Source organism: Simochromis diagramma, unplaced genomic scaffold (genome assembly GCF_900408965.1).
Source record: "Simochromis diagramma unplaced genomic scaffold, fSimDia1.1 OVJJ01000617.1, whole genome shotgun sequence".
In the NCBI taxonomy this organism is placed as follows: domain Eukaryota; kingdom Metazoa; phylum Chordata; class Actinopteri; order Cichliformes; family Cichlidae; genus Simochromis; species Simochromis diagramma.
The window spans coordinates 1,109,948-1,131,398 of NW_024386953.1; the positions used below are offsets into that span (position 1 = coordinate 1,109,948).

The 21,451-nt window shown below is 42.8% G+C and overlaps 1 protein-coding gene across 2 annotated transcripts; it reads right to left on the bottom strand.

Annotated features, from left to right (window-relative positions):
* Positions 1 to 4,285: 4,285 nt before the first annotated feature.
* On the bottom strand, positions 4,286 to 19,507 carry bms1 (BMS1 ribosome biogenesis factor). Of its 2 annotated transcripts, none has more exons than XM_040038624.1 (23): positions 19,383 to 19,507; positions 18,091 to 18,306; positions 17,813 to 18,003; positions 17,405 to 17,484; positions 16,252 to 16,440; positions 16,012 to 16,154; positions 13,726 to 13,847; positions 13,439 to 13,632; positions 13,186 to 13,328; positions 12,377 to 12,873; positions 12,172 to 12,273; positions 11,702 to 11,850; positions 11,533 to 11,614; positions 11,289 to 11,368; positions 10,257 to 10,445; positions 9,990 to 10,178; positions 8,310 to 8,490; positions 7,711 to 7,769; positions 7,457 to 7,579; positions 7,037 to 7,184; positions 6,609 to 6,784; positions 5,812 to 5,973; positions 4,286 to 5,513 (listed from the first exon to the last, which is right to left on the bottom strand). In XM_040038624.1, the coding sequence occupies exons 2-23, from the start codon at positions 18,261 to 18,263 to the stop codon at positions 5,286 to 5,288; spliced, it is 3,600 nt and encodes a 1,199-aa protein (XP_039894558.1). In that variant the 5' UTR covers positions 18,264 to 18,306; positions 19,383 to 19,507; the 3' UTR covers positions 4,286 to 5,285. The 2 variants fall into 2 exon arrangements, with proteins under 2 accessions (XP_039894558.1, XP_039894559.1); XM_040038625.1 differs by lacking the exon at positions 19,383 to 19,507 and adding an exon at positions 18,940 to 19,320.
* Positions 19,508 to 21,451: the final 1,944 nt, after the last annotated feature.

Consider the following 21,451-nt stretch of genomic DNA (forward strand, 5'->3'; position numbering starts at 1 on the left):
CGCTTTACTGCAGCAGAGCCAGAGACCACACCCCTGTCACAGTGAGACAGGAGAGGATGAAAACTGTCCAGTGTTGTTGATGATCATTTGAAAATGTCAACCCCCAAAGTAACTCAGCTGAACAGAGGTTTGAGTTGTAGCTTCAGGTGGACATGACTATTTTAGGCACATCCTTAATTACAAAAGATTTATATTGAACTTGAACATTCCCAAAATCTGAACATGGCAAAATTAATCCTCAATTTTATCTGGAGAAAACACACAAATGTTGCATTAAGAAAAATGTTTCAATGAATAAGGCTAATAAAGGCAGAGCCCCTGTCTTAGATTTTTAAACTTTTCAAAAATTAAATATATTCCAGGTATTCTTTAAACAATGTGATTGTGTTTGGAATGCTGAACTTCTGAATCTCTTTAACTCCGTAGGATTCCATTTTTTAAGATGCAACTTCAGTATGTCTAAAATGTTTCCTTTTACAAACTGATGTTATTGTGTACAAAAACAAGCCAAATGAACAGGATGTTTGAGTTAGAAATTAAAACTGCTGTCATTTTAAACCAAGTTTGCTTTGTTGACAAAAATGCCACTTTTTTAGACAACTGTTTTTGGGGACCTGTGTGTGTGTGTGTGTGTGTGTGTGCGTGAAAATGTGCTTTTGTAACAACAGAGGGCAGTGAGGATGGGGGGAGTTGGAGGCTGCATGCCCTGCTGGAAGGCTTTAATTCGTTTCTGTTGTTCTTGTTAAATCAGAAAAAAGAAAATCAGGATCAAATTCAGACTTGCACACGCTCCACCTCAGCGTGACAGGAGCGAGCATCCCAGAGAAGTCTTCACACATCAGCCGGTGGGGGTAAAATGACACTCTCTCTGACTTTGACATTGTGGACCATCATATTCTGCTAGATAGGCTGAGACACGGGGTGGGTATATCAGGGTCTGCTTGGGAATTGTTCGAATCTTATTCGCGTGAACGATCCTTTTCTGTGGCTACCTCTAAGTACAGTACTCTTCTACTTTTCTTGCCTATGGTGTGCCACAAGGTTCAGGTTTGGGGCCTTTATTGTTTTTGTTGTATTTACTCCCAGTTAGATATCTCCTTTAAGCCCTAAGATGTTTCCATAATTAGAGATTTTGCATAGGTGCACAGATTCCATTACAGGTTGGATGGCTGATAATTTTCTTCAGCTAAATGAGGAGAAGACTGAAGTCCTTGTTTGTGCTTAGGGCTGCTGGATTATGGCAAAAATGATAATCATGATTATTTTCACTGACACTGAGATCTCGATTATTTGACGATATTTATTTAACAATAACAATTTGTTGAATAATGACTTTAAAGATTGTCATAAAATAATATAAAATAGTGTGCAAATACTGATAACAGTGCAAATGTTTGCAATATAAAAAATAAATGAAAAATGTAAACATCTATGTTTAGTGAACTTTGCAGTGTTGCTCTGTGGTGCAGCTACGACACCGGGCTAATAATCGGCTCAGTCATTTTTAATGATCGTTGAAAGCCCACATCGTAATCGTGATTAAAATTCAATTAATTGAGCAGCCCTATTTGTGCTACTAAAAGATTTGTGCCTATGGTAAACTTGGGTCCACTTGTTACATTTGCCAAACCTTCTATCAGGAACCTTAGTGTTACCATTGACTCAGCTCTGACTTTGGACGCTCATGTTAAATCTCTGGTCCGCTCCTGTTTTTATCACTTGAGAAACATTGCTAAGCTGAGTCCCATTGTATCGCGCTCAGAATTGGAAATTCATTGATGCATTTGTTTCATCTCGTCTGGATTTTTGTCATTCTTTGTTTACTTGTTTGTGTAAAGCCTCTTTGGAGCATCTGCAAGTTGTTCAGAACGCTGCAGCAAAGCTTCTGACCAAGTCCTCCAAGTCCTCCCATGTCACACCCCTGCTGATCCACTTTAAGATTATGATTTTGACATTCAGGGCTCTGCATGGACAAGCACCAACATATATCAGTGAACTTTTACATCCAGACATTCCCAGCAGGTCCCTGAGGTCATGTGATCAGTGTTGCCAACTTAGCGACTTTGTCGCTATATTTAGCGAGTTTTCAGACCCCTTAGCGACTTTTTTTCTAAAGAAAGTCGCTAAAAAAAGACGTGAGAGCGCGTATCGCTTTTACTTTCAACAAGCAGCGGGTGCTGTAACGCAGTCAGTTCTTCTTTTACTCTTTTACTCTTATGCTGTTTTGTGGATCACAAGGTTTAAAACTACTTATAAACACACACTCAAAGTAACTCCCCCAGAATGCCTACTTTGAGTCACTTTTGCTGGTCCAAGCCCGGGTAAAGGAGCAGGGTTGGAATTGTGACATTAAAAAAACAATAACTGCAAAAATAAATTTAATTCGTAGTTCTAAATAAACTCTAAATGCATTTAGGACGTTTTTTACTCACTTTATGTCTCTTCCACGATGTTATTTCTCTCTCCAACAACATAGGTTACAATTAGATTAGCATGACCAATTATGCAAATTAGGCGATGACGTCATTTAGCGACTTCTAGCGACTTTTAGGACAGCCAATAGCGATTTTCCTTACTGAGGAGTTGGCAACACTGCATGTGATCAGGGCTTGTTGTCCAGCACACCAGGCTGAAAGCCAAAGGCGACAGAGCGTTTGTAACTGTGGCCCCCAGACTGTGGAAGTCTCTCCCTTTGAGCCTGAGATCTGTGGACTCAGTGGTCACTTTTAAAAAACAGCTAAAAACTCATCTTTTTAAACTTGCTTTTGGTAGATTTTTATTTTTATGTTTTAGCTTCTATGAAGCACTTTGTGATTTTTATCTTGAAAGTTGCTGTATAAGTAAAATTTTACTTTTACTTTACTTGCTTTACTCACGGTGCGGTCCCCGAGCTGGGACTTCTTCCCGATCCACCAATAAAGCAATTTAAAATAGAGGAGACTCTACCCTTTACCAATGAGAAAAAACACTGATCAATGAAGCCGTTTCAGAGAGGCTCTCGCTTTGACCAATCAGAGTGAAGGAGGCCTGGTTTAGTGTAAAGGTGTGTAAGTTCTCTAAAACTGCTTCTGTGAACACTTTTCTAAGTATATTATGCTTTAAAAATATATGTAGAATATATATTCAAATATGCCTTGGAAGATTTTCATTAAGCATTTCTGAGTATGTTATAATGTTTTTCTTACACCCTGTGTAATAATTCATAGAAACTTTGTTCGTTTTGTGTGTAATCATTAATCTTTGATAAATAAAATATTTAATCTTGTATTTGTGTACTTTGTGATTATTGAATAAAAGATTAGTCACACATTGCACTGATTAACAGAGGTGGCTGTAAGAAATGTTCGATGGAAAAAGGAAACAAAGTGTTGCGCTGCTAAACTTTGAGCTTGTAAGTTACCAACGTTTAAATCAGGGCTCTCAATCTCCAGTCCTCGAGGGCCGGTGTCCGCAAACTTTTCCATGTGTCCCTGTTGCAACACACCTGAATACAATTAGTAGGTCATTAGCAAGAGTCTAGAACTTGACTGCATGCTGAGGTGGACCGGAGTTTGAGAGCTCTGGTATAGACACAGACTTTGTTGATCCCACACTGGGGAAATTCTCATGTTACAGCAGCACTTCAATCAGAGATATATTAGAAAAATAAAGATAAATAAACAGCGCACAAATTTAAAATGAGCAAAAGCCTATACAATGGTAACTACTACTGATCTACAAAGGTTGTTATATACAGCAAATACACAGAGAGAATTTTAGCCTATCAGTATAAAGCTGACTGGAGTTCCTGGTCAGTTCATGCAATAAATATAAATGAAATTCCTTCCCTTTGATTCCCAAAGTATGACTCAATAACAGAGACTCTAAAACCAGAACAGAAGGATCCAGTTGGAAGATCAAAGATTAAGGATTGTGTTTTTATAGTTCGTAGTAAACCATCCCCTCGTCATGTGTGTACCTTAGAGGTTGAATTATACATTAGCTGTACTTCCAAAAACATTTATAACTGAGATGCCAGCTGTTAGCAGAACTCTGATGCTCACCAGGAGCACGTATCCCCACTTTCAAAACCTTAAGGTGTCAAATCCACGAGCCCTACGTGGGGCCAGAAGTGCAAGTCCCCCTTTACTGACACACTGTAAATAAGTTTAATGCTCAACAACACAGCTAACAGCCTCATGCACTCCAAGATTTTTGAGGTTTAGGCCACAATAATAATAATTTCCACTTCTGGATAAAGATCGCTCTGTCTTCATGCTTCATAAGAAATTAAGTGTGTCACGTCTTTAGTTGTTATTTATTAATGGCAACACAATCATGCACACCATGTGCTCTGTGACATCTCAAGAGTTTGTGCACCACGTTGTTTTTTCTTTGTTTTAATTGGTTAATAATTTTAAGCTCAACCTCCCAGGTTGTTATGAATGGGCCATGTTTTCCTAAATGTTGTGATTCACAAGTGAACGATGTGGAACATACTTCAGACATGACTTATTTAAACAGTTGAAAAAGACACTACTTCATACGGGTCAAATATTTTAAGAATGTTTCTCAGTGTAAAATTGTAAAGAATCTTTGGACAGGATACACAGCTCCCTGCTGCCTCTCCTGCACTGTTAGATGGATGTAAATACAAACACATTTCCTCTTGCAAATTATAAACAAGCCAAATGTTCCTTCAAAAGTAGCACAAATAGAAAATAAAAAAAAAACGACTCAACAATGATGAGTAGAGCTAGACTGATAATCAAGCAGACAATTTACATTTTTGTGCCTCTACAAATTAAGAAATTTATGATTAATGACTCAAGAAGACGAAACACATGTGCGCCCAAAGTCTTTAAACATCCACTTAGTCTGTAACGATAGTGTGGCACTATGGAGCGTTGGTTTTTACTCAACTTCAACATTTCAAATGTAAATTCAGCTGTGAGCTTTTATTTATTTCACTGTAACAACCCCAGAAAAAGACATTTGTTTAAGATATTGTTCTTGTATAATTTCTGAAGTAATGCACATCTGATCTACCAAACTTTGAAGAGAAGCAATAAGGAAAACAAAGAGCTTATTGTTGAAATTATCCTTTGTTAAGTTACTGTGTGTCCTACAGAGAGAATGACTGAGTGCTCCACCAGGAGCTGCAGTTTTTGTTATTATCTTTGTTTTATGATCTACCCTGTACATTTGGCTTTTCAATGAGTACAGTAGAAAAATACAATTTTAATTTAAGCAAAGATCAGTTCGAGTCTGCAGGGATGGGATAAGGTCCTCGTGGCTCTAAACAGTCAGTCATCTTGTGGCGTCCCCTTTAGACTCGACCTCTGCTTCTTCTGATCCTTCTGGCCCATGATGCGGTACAGTTTTTTTCGTGCGTCTTTCATTCTCTTCATCTTGGCTTCTTCGTCTTTCTCCTTTTGCTGGAGGAACTCTTTATGTTTGGCATGATGTGCTCTCTGGGCCATCTTCTTCTTGTAGTGATGCACCATGCTCAGAGCTCGTAGCAGCTCCGCCACCTACCACAACACGAAAAGTCAAAGCAAAGATCAGTTAGCACAGGGTCATCCTGAACAAACTGGGTGTTGTGCTGCATAGTTTCTGTCAATAATTGCAACGCTGTCAGATCAGTGATTAATCTGGCACCACAGCTCTCTCTGGTTTGGCAGCTTCATGTTCTCAGTATATATGAAAACCTGGACATTCAGCTAGGCTCTGTTTCCTCTCCACCTACACTAAGACTATCACTTACTGTGTTGGGACCACAAATTCTTAACGAGCTGCAGCACTCATACCGTAAAGTCAGGTTTTGCTCACCTTCCTCTCATGGGGCTCGCGTATCACACTGGCTCTCTTGAGGTCTCTGGGCACCTTTCCTTTGGGTTGCAGTAGTTTGGGTTTGCTTTTAAAGGGGAGGGCCTTCTGCAGCTCCTTGGGGATGTGGAGTGGGTTGAAGTGCCTTGGGGCTCGGGTTATTGGCTAGAAGGTAAAGGAATGTATTTCAGGGTATCGGTTAGTGAAGGTGTACAATGACAAGTGAGGGTACACACAAAGACAGAAGAGATGATGACAATGACAAACACTACACAGCCAGGATTTGGTACTGGTTCACGCATCACCGAACAGTTAAAGAGCAAAGGTTTGCATACTACAGATTCCTCTACAGTTCATATATATTTCTGGAGAACAAGTGCCACGTTTACCTTTTCTGTGATGCAAAACAATTCAACAACAAACTGATCTGATCACAAATGTTGTGCTCTCTTCATTCAAAGGACAGTTTGAGCTTTTTACATCTTATTGCAGTTCTATTAGTTTGATTTCATATTCAAAGGCACATTGGCACACTGAAATAGCACCTCCAAGTCTGAGGCCACGGTCCTCAGGTGGAAAAGAGTGGAACGACACTTTCAACATTGATGCTTTGTTTGTTTTTTGTACTATTATCAGTTAAATAAAGCCTCTAAATGCTTCCCTCTTCATTTAAACGTGATACGGTGATCCCAACACTTCCTGGGAAACAGGGTTGCAGTTTCAGTGTTTCAGGGAGCAGATCTCTGTTTCTATCTGTTCTTCACTTGTGCACTTTAGAGTGGTCATCAGGCTGAGTCTACCTTGTACAGCGAGTCAATGCTGGGCTTGTTACGGACTCCCAGGTCATGTTTGAGCTGCCCCACGGTCCTCATGCCCGACCAGCTGTCCTTCTGGCCAACAGGCAGCAGCAGTGAGGTGACAGGGTTGTAAAGCTGAGGAATACTGACTGGATACCAGGAGCGCAGGAACACAATATCTGCAGAACAAACACCGACACTAAGACACGGAGTGGTAGACACACATCACTGAAACATAAGTTAATTAATCATTTGGATTTGATCAATTTACGAGATTATAATCTGCATTATTTTTATTTCCTAGGAACTGGGAACAACACTTTGTCCTTCCTATAGGAGGGTTTAACTGGTTTAAAGCCTTAATACAATGTAAGATCTGCAGCGACACATAGTATTTATAAACTAACAGTAAAGTCAGCAAAAACAGTCACCACTCATAAGCAGGCGGTCCTCAAACGTGGCTCTGAAAGCTCCCGGAGGAGTCGACAGCGCCTTCTTTATCTGACCTCTGACCCCCGACACCGTTCGTATAGAAGCACCTTCAAATTTAGCCACCTCCAGCACCGTGTTAAACATGCCCTGTGGAGAGAGGGAGCAAACCATCAGCATTACACAATCACCTTCATCTCCTGCCTTTTAAACGAACAGCACAAACATGAACATGCTTCCTCCTACAGCTACACAAGGAGTAAACAGTGACGAGCGTCTTCCACTCACTGCTCGGAAAAGTATGACTTTGCTTATCGACTCTTTGGTGACCCAGTAAATGATGTTTCTCTAAGTGTTTTTAGTTAATTATTACACAAGTCTATTTACATGCTGACATAAAGTGAGCTTCAGATGTAGCGTACCTTGATGAAGCAGGTGTTTTGGAAGATCTTATAAGGGTAACCAATTAGTTTGAGCTTCTTCACAATAGTGACTGATTTATCCAGGTCCAGGACGACTCCTGTGGCTGCAATGCGGAAATTAGCCTTCACAGAAACACAAAACAGGACTTTTAATGTAAATTACTCTCATTGAATCTCAAAGAATTACATGACCAGACTTGATGCCACCTTACAAAAGTACACTAACAAGCCTCTGTCTCCAGGTAAACACTCACTTTAACTCCTGATACTGACTGAACAGCCAGAAAGCCGGTGCCCTGTGGAGTGATGGGACCTGCAGAGAAACAAAGGGAGACAGAATAAAGGTTAGAATTTATTTCATCAATGTAAACATCGCAGAGACGTAAACTTTGACACGCACTGAGACGCACCTGTGTACACAGAGCTATACTGCAACAGACTTAAATACTAAACGTTCAGTGTAAGCTACCACAGGGAGGTGGGCAGCTGCAATGACATGTAAAAGTCATAAACCCACATTTTATTCTCAACATATCACATGTTCAACCTGAGAAAATGAACCACTTGAAGACAAATATCAGGCCATGATTAGCACTGTAGAGACGAGGAAAACATGTTTTCTTTCTTTATTGTGATTAAAATGAGCAAATCTCTGGATTTAGTTTGAATTTAAACTGTACGCAGCATCCAAACATTTTTGGAACTGGTGTTAGGTATGTGCTTCCACTTCCTGAAGTCTTACTCTCATTAGAAGCCTGAATAAACGTATCGTGTGAAGCCATTCAAAGTGTAGTTTAGACATGCAGAGTGAAATCTGCGTGTAAACCGCAGTCATGCTCTGAATGCAGCTCACCCCAGATTGAGGCTCCACAGTGCATGTGTTGCGGTGTGTATTTAAGCAGGCGGTGGCGTCCATTGTGATCCTCAATATGATAGAGAGGGATGGTCTGGAAGCGGCGCCAACCCAAGGACAGGATCAGGGGGTCCCGTGTCTTCAGGATCCGCTCATACCAGCGGTGCTTCTTCAGGCGCATCTGACATACACAGAGTACAACATCTTATTTAACCATTATATCTTAATAAGGGTATTTACAGATGTGGGAAGTAACAAAGTACAAATACTTCATTAGTGCACTTAAGTAGAACTTTCAGGTATCTGTACTTCAGTATGTTTTTACTCCCTACGTTTTTATTTTACAGCAGAACTTTTGTTCTCTTCTTTGTTGTTCCTCTTATTTGATCAGAGGTCTCTTCCCTTTGCACAGATTGCTGGCTGGAAAGGACGGGAACATTTCTTTTTGTTTTCTTCTTAGGGTCTGCTTTGTTTACATGTTTTCAGGTGTTTTGTGCTCTAATAAAAAGCAAAAGAAAACATTTTAAGATGTATACAATTTATGGATTCATATACAGATATTTTTAAGAATACCGTAATTGTCAGGCTATAAGCCGCTACTTTTTGCACCAGCTTTGAACCCTGCGGCTTTTAGTCAGGTGCGGCTTCTATGGATTGTCCATGATTTTTGTCATATCGTAAGACGATTTGTTTTGTTTGTTCCGCTGTTGTACGGCACTACGTTGCCTGGCGGAAGGGCATGTGATCAGACACACAGTATCGGGGTTCAAGAGTGGTATGTTGGTCACATGTCCATCCGCCAGGCAACATAGTGCCGTACAAGTAGCGCGAAAAACAAACTTAAAGTAGCTACGCGTTCAGCGGGAGGTGTGGATCACGAGCGGCGATAAACTTGCGAAAAGCAAGTTATGCTCAACTCCACCAGTGGAATCTGACAGCGTGGAAAAGTGTGAAAACATCCATGATCACCAACGGATTTCAAAGGGCTGGACTGCTGCATGATGGAGAGGAGGACACCGCCACGGCCCTTCTGAGGGTGTTCGACTCTGACTCTGACAACGAGGATTTGTTTGGTTTTGAAAGTGACAACGAAGGAGAGAAGCTGAGAGTGGATGACGAAGCCATCCTGAGCCTGTTCGTTTCCGACACTGGAGAAGAGGACTTTGGTGGTTTTAGTGCGCAGGAAGATGGTGGTGAATGACTGACTTTTCTTCTTGTTAAAGCCGTGTCACTGCACCTGAGCCTAAAAGGTAGTCCGGATCTATTTTTCTGGTGTGCTGTAGGTTATTGTTATGTACTACATTTGTTACTCATTTATGAAGCACAGCACATGTTTTGTACTTGTAATTACCGGTACTTGTACATATACCCTAAAAAGTTATGCAAATATGTACCCGTAACTTGTTTTTCAAAATATTAATAAAAGGGGTGTGTCTCCAAACAGCCGTCTCTTTCCTGACAATTCCCTCTGTGCATATTCTCTTACATATGATAAGTCAACATTGAAACACCTGCGGCTTTTGGTCAGGTGCGGCTAATGTATGTACAAAACAGGATTTTCCCCTGATTTTAGCTTGTGCGGCTCATATATTTAGGTGCGCTTTGTAGTCCGGGAAATACGGTAATCATTCTATTCTTATTTCATTAAGAACCTTTGAAAAGTGCAAATGTAGCACATACCTGCAGGTATCCTACATTGCCTTCACTGGTTCCCAGGCCTCCGATGATGACGGGGTAATGTGGGTCAAAGTTCGTTACAAACTCACAGGGTAAGGAGGAAATTTCTAATCGGACGTACATTCCTGGCCGGAAGCCTTCATACTGCACTCTCGACTCATCGTCCATGTCTTCAAACTCAGCTCTGTTCAGCTGAACAAACAGTGGAAGAATATGAGACATAAACAGACAGAGTCTTAAATGTGAACGTCAGACTGATGGACAGTCTACCTCCGCCTGCTTCTGCATCTCCTCCTTCAGATCGTCGAAGTACGTGGCGTCACCATCGTCGTACTCCGTATCGAAGCGCTCCTTCAGTCTGCGTTTCTTTTCAAGGCGCTTGTTCTTCTGCACCTCCTCATCATCCATCTTCACCTGTTGGTCTTCATCGTCAGTTTCATCTTCATCACTTTCACTTTTCTAATGGTAAAAAAAAAAAAAAAGTGTGCGTGACAAATAACCTTTGTTACATTTTTGGGATGGGTTTGTAGATATGTGCCTCCCCCCGGCCGTACTCAGTAATGCTGGGCAGACACTCTGCGATTTTTGGCTCATTTTGAGCCGATTTTTCAGCCGTGCGACCGCTTTGGTGATCGGTCTGAGTTTGGCCTTCATCGTGTGTCGTGCATCGTGTAGTATACGTGGGGTAACGAGGAGCGATTAACACCTCACGACCAGCTCCCGATCATCAATCGCTTGGTCATGAGGCTGTCGCCGCTCACGCTGCGCACGCACAAACACATAAATGTCGGTGAAAAAGACGGCGCAGCACGGCGGTGCAGCGTGTGATCTGGACACAAGCGACGGAGGTACAACTTGTAGAACTTTGGAAAGCTCATCCGAGCCTTTTCGATGTGGCCTCACAGAATTAGCACGACCACAACAACCGTGAAAATAGTTGGATTTACATTGCTGCTCAATCACAGCTGCCTGATCATGTTTTTATTAGCAATTTAGCAAAGTTGATGGTGGTGGTGTGTCTGTGTGAGTGAAAGACAGAGAGCGAGCGTCAGATTTTCTGTTATAACCTTCATGTTACGGAGGCTCAGTGTGAGCACTCAGGTCGATCAGAGGTGTATAGTGTGACCCTGCATCCTGACCTACAAACTTCTAACCCCTGCGAGCCAATCGTGCAGTTTGAGCAGAAGCTGAATAACGCGACTGAAAGAAATCGCAGTGTCTGCCCAGATTAAGCAACTGTTGCTGATTACTTTTCATTCCCATCCACCACATTGATACCACGCTGTATTCTGAGTCACGTACCTCGGCCTGATCCTGCTCCCCAGTCATGCCTTTGTGAACTTTTCCCGTTTCCAAATCTTCAAAGTCACCGTAGAGCTCCTCTACATATAAGAGAACAGAGTACTTATGATGCATGGTGACAAATCTACTGTTAGCTGAAAGTCTTTGTAATCAGTCACTGTCACATTACTACTGCACATAACTGAACTCAGGTGTTTTCGACCAGCTCTTAATACAGCGAACAAAACGCTCCCTGAACTCTTACCGTCTTCTTTGAGCAGCGTTGCAGCATCCTGGCCTTCCTCCCATTGACCCGTCACAAAACAATCCCTGATTGAGTTCAACATCTGAAAAAGAAAACAGACCGACTTATTCTAATATTCTTGACAACATCAGCTGCTCTTGAGTCGGAGTTCTGTTGGAAAATACCGGACCTCTTCTAATTCCCAATTGTGGGAAATGTCGGGGTTGAAATGGGAGCAGTCTAAAGCGTCGGCCTGAACTTTTTTGCTTTTCTGCGGGCGATTAACTCGAAACAGTCCGCCAAGCTCCTCCTCCTCCTCAGAATCTTCCGCCTCCACCACTGCAAAACAAGGATCAGCAGCGCTTGTCAAGATCACATCCTCGCGTATGTGATGTAAACATATCGCTGAGTAGTTATGGAGGACTGATGACCTACTGTCAATATTACCATGCTTCACAGGGCCAATGGCAACAGTAACTAATTCTGTATTCAGGGAACTGAATACAGTGTTGGCATTAATGATAAATGATTAGAAATTAATTTTCATGAAAAATAATTTAATCCTGATGTATCCAGTGAAGTGTGAGTTTGTGTATGACAGGTATAAAACAAACAAACATTATTGGTTATTATTGGTTATTGATGAAACAAACAGGATACCTGAACCATAAACCAGCTTCCTCAGGTTGGGGGCAGCTTCCTGATGCCGCAGAAATGCTGCTGATGCTTTCTGCTGCAGGCCCTCCTTCCACTTGAACGTCCCTACAGACAGATCACAACCAGGAAGGACAACAGTTTGTTTTTTAGCATAAAATTGAACATAAACTAAATGTAAATAAATCTGAATGAGTCGTGTGGTACTTACCCTGCTCCTCTTCTTCATCACTGTCATCGGCACCAATCTCCTCTTCCATCGACTCATCGTCTTCATCTCCATCCTCCTCATCATCACTGTCTTCCTCTGACTCTTTAGAACAGTGCCCAGAGTCTCCGGCTCTCTCGGCCTCGCCTTCTCCTTCGCTGTCCGCCTCGCCCCTCTCCAGCTCGTCCTCGCTGTCTGCAAACGCTGGTGCCTCTGCGATCACCTCCTCCTCTCCTTTCATCTCCTCCAGCTTCCGTTTCTTTACCAGGGGAGTGCTGCCTTTGGTGGCTTTTTCAGATTTATCTCTCACCTCTTTGAGAAATGTGGACAAATCATCTTCCTCTTCCTGGTTCTCCTGGTCACTGCCATCATCATCCTCATCACTGCTGGACCCACTAACGTCATCCTCCTCCTCCTCCAACCCAGTGAAGACCACCTTCCTCCTCTGTGTTTGTGTGTGTGCATCCCAGACATGTATCTCTCGAAGTCCCTCCTGCACTCTAACACAAACAGGACAAATATCTGTTACACAATCTTTTTCAAACAATCAATCGCCTGTTACTTTGTGCGCCTCAGCAGACGTGTGTGTCTGTGTTGTACCTGTATGGTTTATGAACATGGCTTGTTAGCCAGCTAGCTGATAGCTCCGGCTCACACTGCATCACGTCTGACTCCAAAGAAACGTTTTGAGCCAGCAGAACACGCAGTCATAAAACCAAAGGCTAACATTATGGTGGCTTCGTCGAGCTTTTACTACTGCTGTGGCTGCAACCACACTTACAGCTGTCATGGAGAACTTTGTGATGTCTTACCCACTCTGCTCGCTGATGTCTGTGGGGTCCAGGCCAGCAGAGCCACTGAAGAGCGAGACCTTACTGGCAGCCATCTTGGCGTCTAGAGTGACATGTGTTTCTATGAGGGACTGGACCAGCTCTGTGGTAGGCCGCACTTCCTCCTGCAACAGGGTTCGAAGCATTACTTCAACCCTTGAATCCTGGGCCAACATTTTACAAATGCACTTCACACCGTTTAGATGCAAGCTACACACTGCCATCTCGGGAATACCTGCAGCTGTTTGACGTGGTTGGCTGGGAGGTCGATGTAAACGGCATCTTTGTCATACACGACCCCTCCGACCCCGGCCATGGGTGCGTAGAGCAGACGCTCCTTCTCATTCAAGGCCCTCTTCTTCTGAGTACCAGGCAGCGGACACGGGTCTGGCAGGAAGTTGACGTCTGACATCTGAAAGTCTCCTACACCTACAGACGGGACAACACACAGCACATCACTCCAGTGTTTTCATGACTTTGTTTCATACTGTCAGTCTGCTGCAAAGCGCTCCGTCTGTGTACCTGGTATATGGACCTGGCCTTTGTTTTTCAAATGTGTCCCTCTGAGGTAGCCATACAAGGACACAGTCCGATCACACTTGGGGTCTGTTCTGAGCCTCTCGGGATCGGTCAAGTCCTCAATACTGAGGAGAGTAAGACAAGAGCAAAGACTGAGTTCACAAAACCCCAAACAGTCGCTTAAAGAAACATCTCTTTAAACATGTAAACACACTAAATGTGATCATCTTTGATAAACCAACACGGTAACCTTCTTAATAACCTTCTGAACCATGACACACTCGCTTTGAACGGCCTGTTTTCAAAGCTGTGAGGGTCTTTGGGGGGGTTAGGGTTAGGTCTGTGTGTATTGCTGAGCCTTGGCTCCTGTAGGTCATGGTCAAGGAGGTTTGGGTTGGCTGCCTGGGGCTTGTGCCGGGGTGGCCGGCCTGTGGCGGCGTCAGCTGCCTGTTGTCTCTGGTTCTCGTAGGCTAAGGTTGGGCGATATGTAGAAATTTTCCAACCAACAAATGTCAGTTCAATAAATGACGATGGGCGACATATTCGTGCAGGCGTAGACGTTTTGATGGGCAGAGCACCGTAATCATGCACGGACTGATTTGTGCGTTTAGAACTTATATGTCTGTGAAGGTTCTCAGTCATCCAGGTCATCGTAGTCAAAGGAGCTTGCAAAGAAAAGCGTCTGGACTTCTTTAAGTTGCTTGAAGACGTTTCACCTCTCATCCGAGAAGCTTCTTCAGTTCTAAGGTCAAATGGTGGAGAGTCCCAGATTTAAACCCTGTGGGAGTAACCCCCCACAGAGGGACAAAAGGACCCCCTGATGATCCTCTAATCGCCTGAGCCAAGGTGTGAAACTGGGTGTGGGTCCCAATCAGCCAGAGTTTCGGGTGAGCTCACAAGCTCATTTCCAAAATGTGAACATTGGCATCCTCAAAAGAGTGAACTTTGACCTTTAGATGCAGATGTACTGCTGAGTCTTGTCCTGTGGAGGTGGCTCTCTCTCTCACACACACACACACACACACACACACACACACACACACACACACACACACACACACACACACACACACACACACACACACACACACACACACACACACACACACACACCTCTTTCTCCATTCCTTTTGTTTTTCCTTACAGGTGCAGCAGTGTGTGATACATTGTGCATTTCCTACTACACCCCCCCTCCTGCCTGTCAGCTTAGACATAGTCATACTTTACTATATTACATATAATTTAACACCTGAAACAACCCTGATAAAAAATATTCAATAAACAGAAGAAGCACATGAACAAAAGGAGCCCACAGAGCACGTCAGGGAAAAGCAAACTGTGGTTAGCAGCATTCAGATCATCACTCTGACTGCACGGCTGACCAGACCGGATTAAAAAACACTGGTCCAACAAAAAGCTACATGTTGAGCAGCTGGTATATCATCGCCTCAACGCCATCCTTCGTTGTGTTTGTTTGTTTCGTGTCGCATACAAATGCCACCATGACACTCTTTGCTGCTTTGTTGTAACAGTACCACACACATTAGGTGGCGCTTGACTGGTGGACTACAGGCATTGGTTAATCCGGTGACGATTAGCATACAAACTGTTCTACCACAGCTGCCTGGTGCACAGGGCCAGGTTTGGACTACAAGCTCAACTGTCTGCCTGAGAGGATGCTCAGTGACTGATTTACTTCTTGTGAGGGAGCAGGAAGCCCCACTGACCGGGCTCTGCGTGCACCTTTTTAAATGCAAACTGCATCTCAGTGCTCTCTGAGCCATTTCAGCACGCCGTATGAGTCGACACCTTCTAGTCTGTTACTTGGTCAAAGGAGGCTCACAGCTAAGCGTGTCCCTCTGTGGGAGTCATCCCTGGTATTAGAGGCAGTTTCTCAGCCACCATTTGAATTCTAAGATGAAGATGATGCTGTTGCTTGCTCTTGCATCAGTGAAACACTGTCCTCCTACATTAACAGTCAGTATTTCAGATTAGCTTATGTGGCAAACTGGGAGTGTGCGTATCTGTAGAGCAAAACACTGAGAAACCTTTACTCTTGTAAACACTGTTCTCTGATAATATGTGGAAGGTGTCTCACCAGATCACCTCTGCAGAAAGCTTGTCGTTAACGTTAGACTGAATGATTCTTCAGCACCTTGTAAATGAAAATGTACGGCTCCATCTTAATGCAATCATGTGTATTTACCAAGTTTGAGTTACTGGTACAAACACGACTTTAGGCTGAGCATTAAGGAAGCTACAGACAACTGAACAGTCGTTAGCACTCACCGGTCAGCCAGGATGTAGGGATGGGATGTCTGCCACACCAGAGGACGAAACTTCATGACGGAGATGAAGCGGCCGAGGTTCTTCACCTCCTGGTTCTGATACTCACCATACACCATGCCAGACAGATAAAACAGTTTGGCCCCCTGGTGGTTGAGGCACAACAGGTCACAATGTTGTCACAGACATACAAGGTTTTACATCAATGTGCAACTTTTTCCTGGAGTACAGACGTGGGTTTACCTGGTACACCTCAGTCCAGAAGCGATGTTTGAGGTTTTTCTTTGTCTTTCTCAGAGTCTTGTTGTTCTTGAATGCATCCAGATGAGTCAGCACGCCCATGATACGAGGGAAACCATGTACTTGACAGATATTGAGAAACTCAAACGTCTCCATCTCAAAGCCAAAGCTGGCATCAATCAGCATCAAAACCTGGAGACAAAAGGAAGCAAAGCATTTCTATCGTTTTATTCATTTTACAACTTCCAGTCAGAAGTCACGAATGTCCTGCTCATTTTGGGCTTTTAATAACTTCTTTGAACTGTTATTTTATAAACTGGGTGTGCAAGTTTATGTTGGATTGTCTCCAACACACAAAGGGTTGCATGGACCTGGCTTTTAACCAGAGCCCACAAATCCTCCTTAGGGTAGCAGCTGGAGCTTTGAGGGGGCAGAAGCATTAGCATGCTTCCCATTTCAAAACCAGTTTTGATGCGCGTCTAGTTTTTGATTTGCTGTGAAGTTAAAGAATCGGGACGTCGTTTGCCTTCATTATTCCATCCACTTGGTGCAATAGCACTGATAGCTGTATATGAGCCCGTGTAGATCAGAAACAATCTAAAATGAAACGTATGCTGTATTATTATTCCAGTTATTTCCACAGCCCGGAAAAAGAACAGTTCAAAGAAATATTTAAAAGCCCAGAATGACCACAACATTAACGAGTATCTGTAAACGTGTGACCACAGCTGTAGCTCAGCACTCTCCTTACCATCTATGTCAGCACTGCTAACACGAGGACATCTCACATCGCAGCACCTTTATCTGTTTTAGATTTAAGCTGTTTATTGAATCATATTTAGAATTTCATTTATTGAGCTCTTCATTTTGCAGAGGTTACCTTTTGTTCAGTGATATTGTAGTTATTTATTGAGCTACATGGTTTTTCATATTAGTCACTATTGAAACTAACACTGGATTCATTGGAAACACTATCTTTGGTGTGCAGATTGGAGCATCACAGGAGCGAAACACCAGCTTTCTGATTAATAAATGAGCTGATCGACCTCTTCAGCCACGGCCGACCCCCCATTTGTTGGCGAGTTATGACATTCATGTTTTTCTCACCCAATAAAGGCAGATTTAACGTATCAGTTTACTCTTTTGAAACACTTACCAGGTCAGCCACCTTTGCAAGGTCGATCATTGAGTTTATGTCATTGTTACACTCCATGAAAGTCAGCCGACGCTTCTTGCCTGGAGCAGCATAAAATAACCAATTAACATAAACGCACACATACAAATAAATAAAGTAACATTATGGACGCATACAAAAAGATTTGTTACTGTGTATTTAAATGTTTTTGTGGCTGCGTATTTATTGTTTCACCAAGGCCAAAACCTCTTTTAAGGCCCTTTGCTGAAGTTTTAATGAAGGTTGTGCTAAAGCCGTGATTACACTTTCTATGGATGCAGTGGTGCACAGCACACCATCACTGGACTCTAGCAGTGGAGGTGTGTTCAGTACTTGTCTGACTGTGTTGTGTCAGGTGTGAAGTTTGTGTTTCAGGAGTTGGGCACTCACCAGAAACGATAGTTACAGGTCCACATATGTCTGTGAGCTTCTGCCGGGTGAAGTTTTTGATCAGGCAGCGGATCAGGGTGCTTTTCCCGACCTTAGGGGGGCCAACAACGACAATCACAATTGGAGGCGGTTCCAGGGGAGTCCGGTCTACAACAGGCACGTGGTGTTTTTTGGTTTTTATGTCCTGGGCCCTTTTTGAGGAACAAACAAAAATAAACACCAACACAGTCTGAAGACATGAACTTGACTCATCTTATTATGTAATGCACAACACGGACCTGTGGAAGGTTTTGGCCATGCGGACCGCAGATTGAACTGCAAATGCTTTGGGGTTGCGTTTGCGTTCATCCTCCTCTGTTGAGCCATTTTGTTTCTTTAGCTTCTTCTTCTCTGCCTTTGGGCCACTGTGCTTCTGCTGATGCTGCTTCTGCTTCTTAACTTTCCCATCCATCCTGTCTACTACACACACTGTTCACATGCAGTTTGACTGGAATCTGTGGACAGAGAACAGGTATGGACAGGCGTCATCAACTTGACGAAAAAAAGAATTAATATGAAAATTGGCAACATTTTGATTTGATTTTTCAGTTATATGACATGTATGTACAACTCTTTTGCTTTTTCGTGATACTTAGGACAGTTATGACACGGCATAAGACAATACAAGGAATCTATGATATATTAGTTGACCCTTTGTTTTTATTCGAGCATTCAAAATGATCACATCTTAGGATTTTTTCCCCCACATAACTAAACCTTTCAGCCAAATTTCGTGGAGTCAAAACACTTGATATTCATCACCTTCATTATGCATCATGTATTAACTTTTACAGGAAATATTTGTTTCTGGGATGAATTTTAGTGGATTGCAGGTATAAAGTGAAATAACATTCAAATAAACATGTATGTTTACCTCTACTGAACCACAGAACTTCAGTCAACTGAATTAAATTTCACCTCTTGTCATTATTTACACTTTTTACTTAAGTATATTTTCACAAATAAACAGACTTAATACACACAGGAGTAGTTGACCGTACTCCAAGTATCAAAACACACACACACACACACACACACACACACACACACACACACACACACACACACACACACACACTCCCAGTCACCTAGAGCTGGCTTCCTCAGCTCTTCATCTTCCTCCACAGTTCCTCTCAGAAGCAAACACTTTCTCTAGATACACAAAGGCATTCATAAATCCTCGTGCTGTTTTAAAATCCATGTTGGGAAAACGCGAGAGGACACTAATACACATTTTGGCTCTAATATTAACAACACCAGAAGGACCCAGTTTGTCTAAGATATGGAAAATGTCCCCTCAAAAAGCGACACTACAAAGACAACCCCTGCCTCCATCCAGTGGGATACTTCTTTGAGAAAACCGATATTGACTCAGGTACTTTACAGGCCGACAGGTTCGCTCTGTGAGCGGAATTTGCCTTTGTTGAAAACATCTGTCTGTCAGCCTGGAGGACCAAACACTGCGGCCGGCGTCTCTACTAAACCTGCGTGTTTATATGAAATGTGCGGGAGAAATACAAAGCACTACTACCTTAAATTAAACCAGTTGTAACCCACTCCACGTTAACACCCGCTTCTCTTCGTTTTCACGTGTGAACTGTGACCTCCGGCCCGGAAGTATATGAAAGAGTCACGTTCTAGCCAAACGGGTGCAAACAAAAACAGACGGGAAAGGTTCCGCACGGTGAGCGGGTACAAGTCTCCGTACATTGGCGCCTCCTGCTGGCGGTTCTCTCCGTACTAAGTATACTGATGGAGATTTAAAGCCAAAATTATTTTGGTAATTTTGGCGTAATATCAGGAGGAAGAGGTGAGCTCCTCCAGGACACGAGCAGCTCTGCAGTGAGTACCACCTCTGGGGTTTATATTTAGCCAAGTTTAGCAACTGTCTTCGTCACGACTGGAATGTGTTCATTAACATAACTTCAATATAATTACACTAACACAAGTAAATTCCAAATTACTAATTAATTCACATCCCATTTAACAGTTTTAATGCCGCAGTCATGTCAACAGTCACGTCAGCCTGCATCAACACAACATTTAGAACATTTGGGCTTAACTGGGGCCACGTTAGACAATTACAGGTCAGTTAAGACACTGGCAAATGGTGTAGTCATAAGCCAAGTGGAGTTTGTGCTGGATGTGGTCCAAATGTCATAACATACCTTATATTTGGCCTGAATTAGCACAGGTAAGAATATTTTCATCTATTACCTGATAAGGCGACACATCTGTAACTATCTTCTGTCTCTGACAAGGACGTTATTTTACCAGATATCCTCACACGCTTGAGTCATGATAAAATAATTATACATGAAATTAGCAAATTCAGTCGATGACTGATTGGAAACGCACCTCCCTGTCTATATAAGGACCCGTACAGAAATAATTTTGCAGCACTCAAGGTCCCAGTGCACACAGTGATCTCCATTATCCATGAATGGAAGAAGTTTGAAAGCACCACGGCTCTTAGAGCTGGCCTTAGTAAGGGAGATGAACAGGTACCTGATGGATAGTCCAACAGAACTCCAGCATTGCTCTGTGGAGAAAGGAGAACCCTCCAGATGGACAACCATTTCTGCAGCACTCCACCAATCAGACCTGCATAGTAGAGTGGAGGGAGAGAAGCCACTACCCAGTAAAAGGGACATGATAGCTCCCCTCTCAGACCACAAGATACAACATTTTCTGAACTTAACAGAATCTGAACCTTTTTTTTGGCAGCAGGCACTGGGAGATCAGTCAGGGTCAAGGAAAAGATGAATGGAGCGATGTACAGAGATGTCCTCGATGATGGTCAATGGACTGATTCTTATATAGCGCTTTTCTACTCTCCTGGAGCACATGCTTTTGCAATGCTTTCTAACTAACATTCATACACATTCATACTCTGATGGATGTAATGGAGAGCAGATGACCTGCTCTACCTCCTGAGCTACAGCCACCTACTCCAAAGTGTTCTGGATCTCAGAAAGGGTCGAAGGTTAGTCTTCCAACATGACAATGACCCTAAGCACACGGCCAGGTTAACAAAGGAATGGGTTCCGGTCGATGTTGTGAATGTCCTCGAGTGCCCTGGTCGGACCCCAGAGTTGAACCCAAATGAACATGTGAAAACAGCTGTGTACCAACACTCCTCATCCAACCTGATGAAGCTTGACAGGTTCTGCAGCGAGGAATGGGAAAAATCAGATTCCGACTTAAAAAGACTTAGCATATAACGTTTTTGTTTTTTATGTTTACTATGTTTGCAAGAATTTCAAGCAAATGTTTTTCACTTTGTCATTATGGGATGCTGTGTGTAGAGTATTGAGGGAACACAAATTTAATCCATTGTGGATCAAATTATCAATGACCTAACCCCCCTAACTGCATGTCTTTGGACTGTGGGTGGATGCTGGAGTACCAGGAGGCAACTGTGCTAACCACTGTTCCACCCATATGTATTATAAGTACTCCTTAAAAGATAAAGGATAATGATGGGAGGAAAACACATGTTAAATAAGCAAAAAACATCAATACAAAAACACCAGTAGGAAGATGCAATAAGTCAAAATACTCTTTATTTTTCTCAGATTTTGAAATAAGATGCAGGTG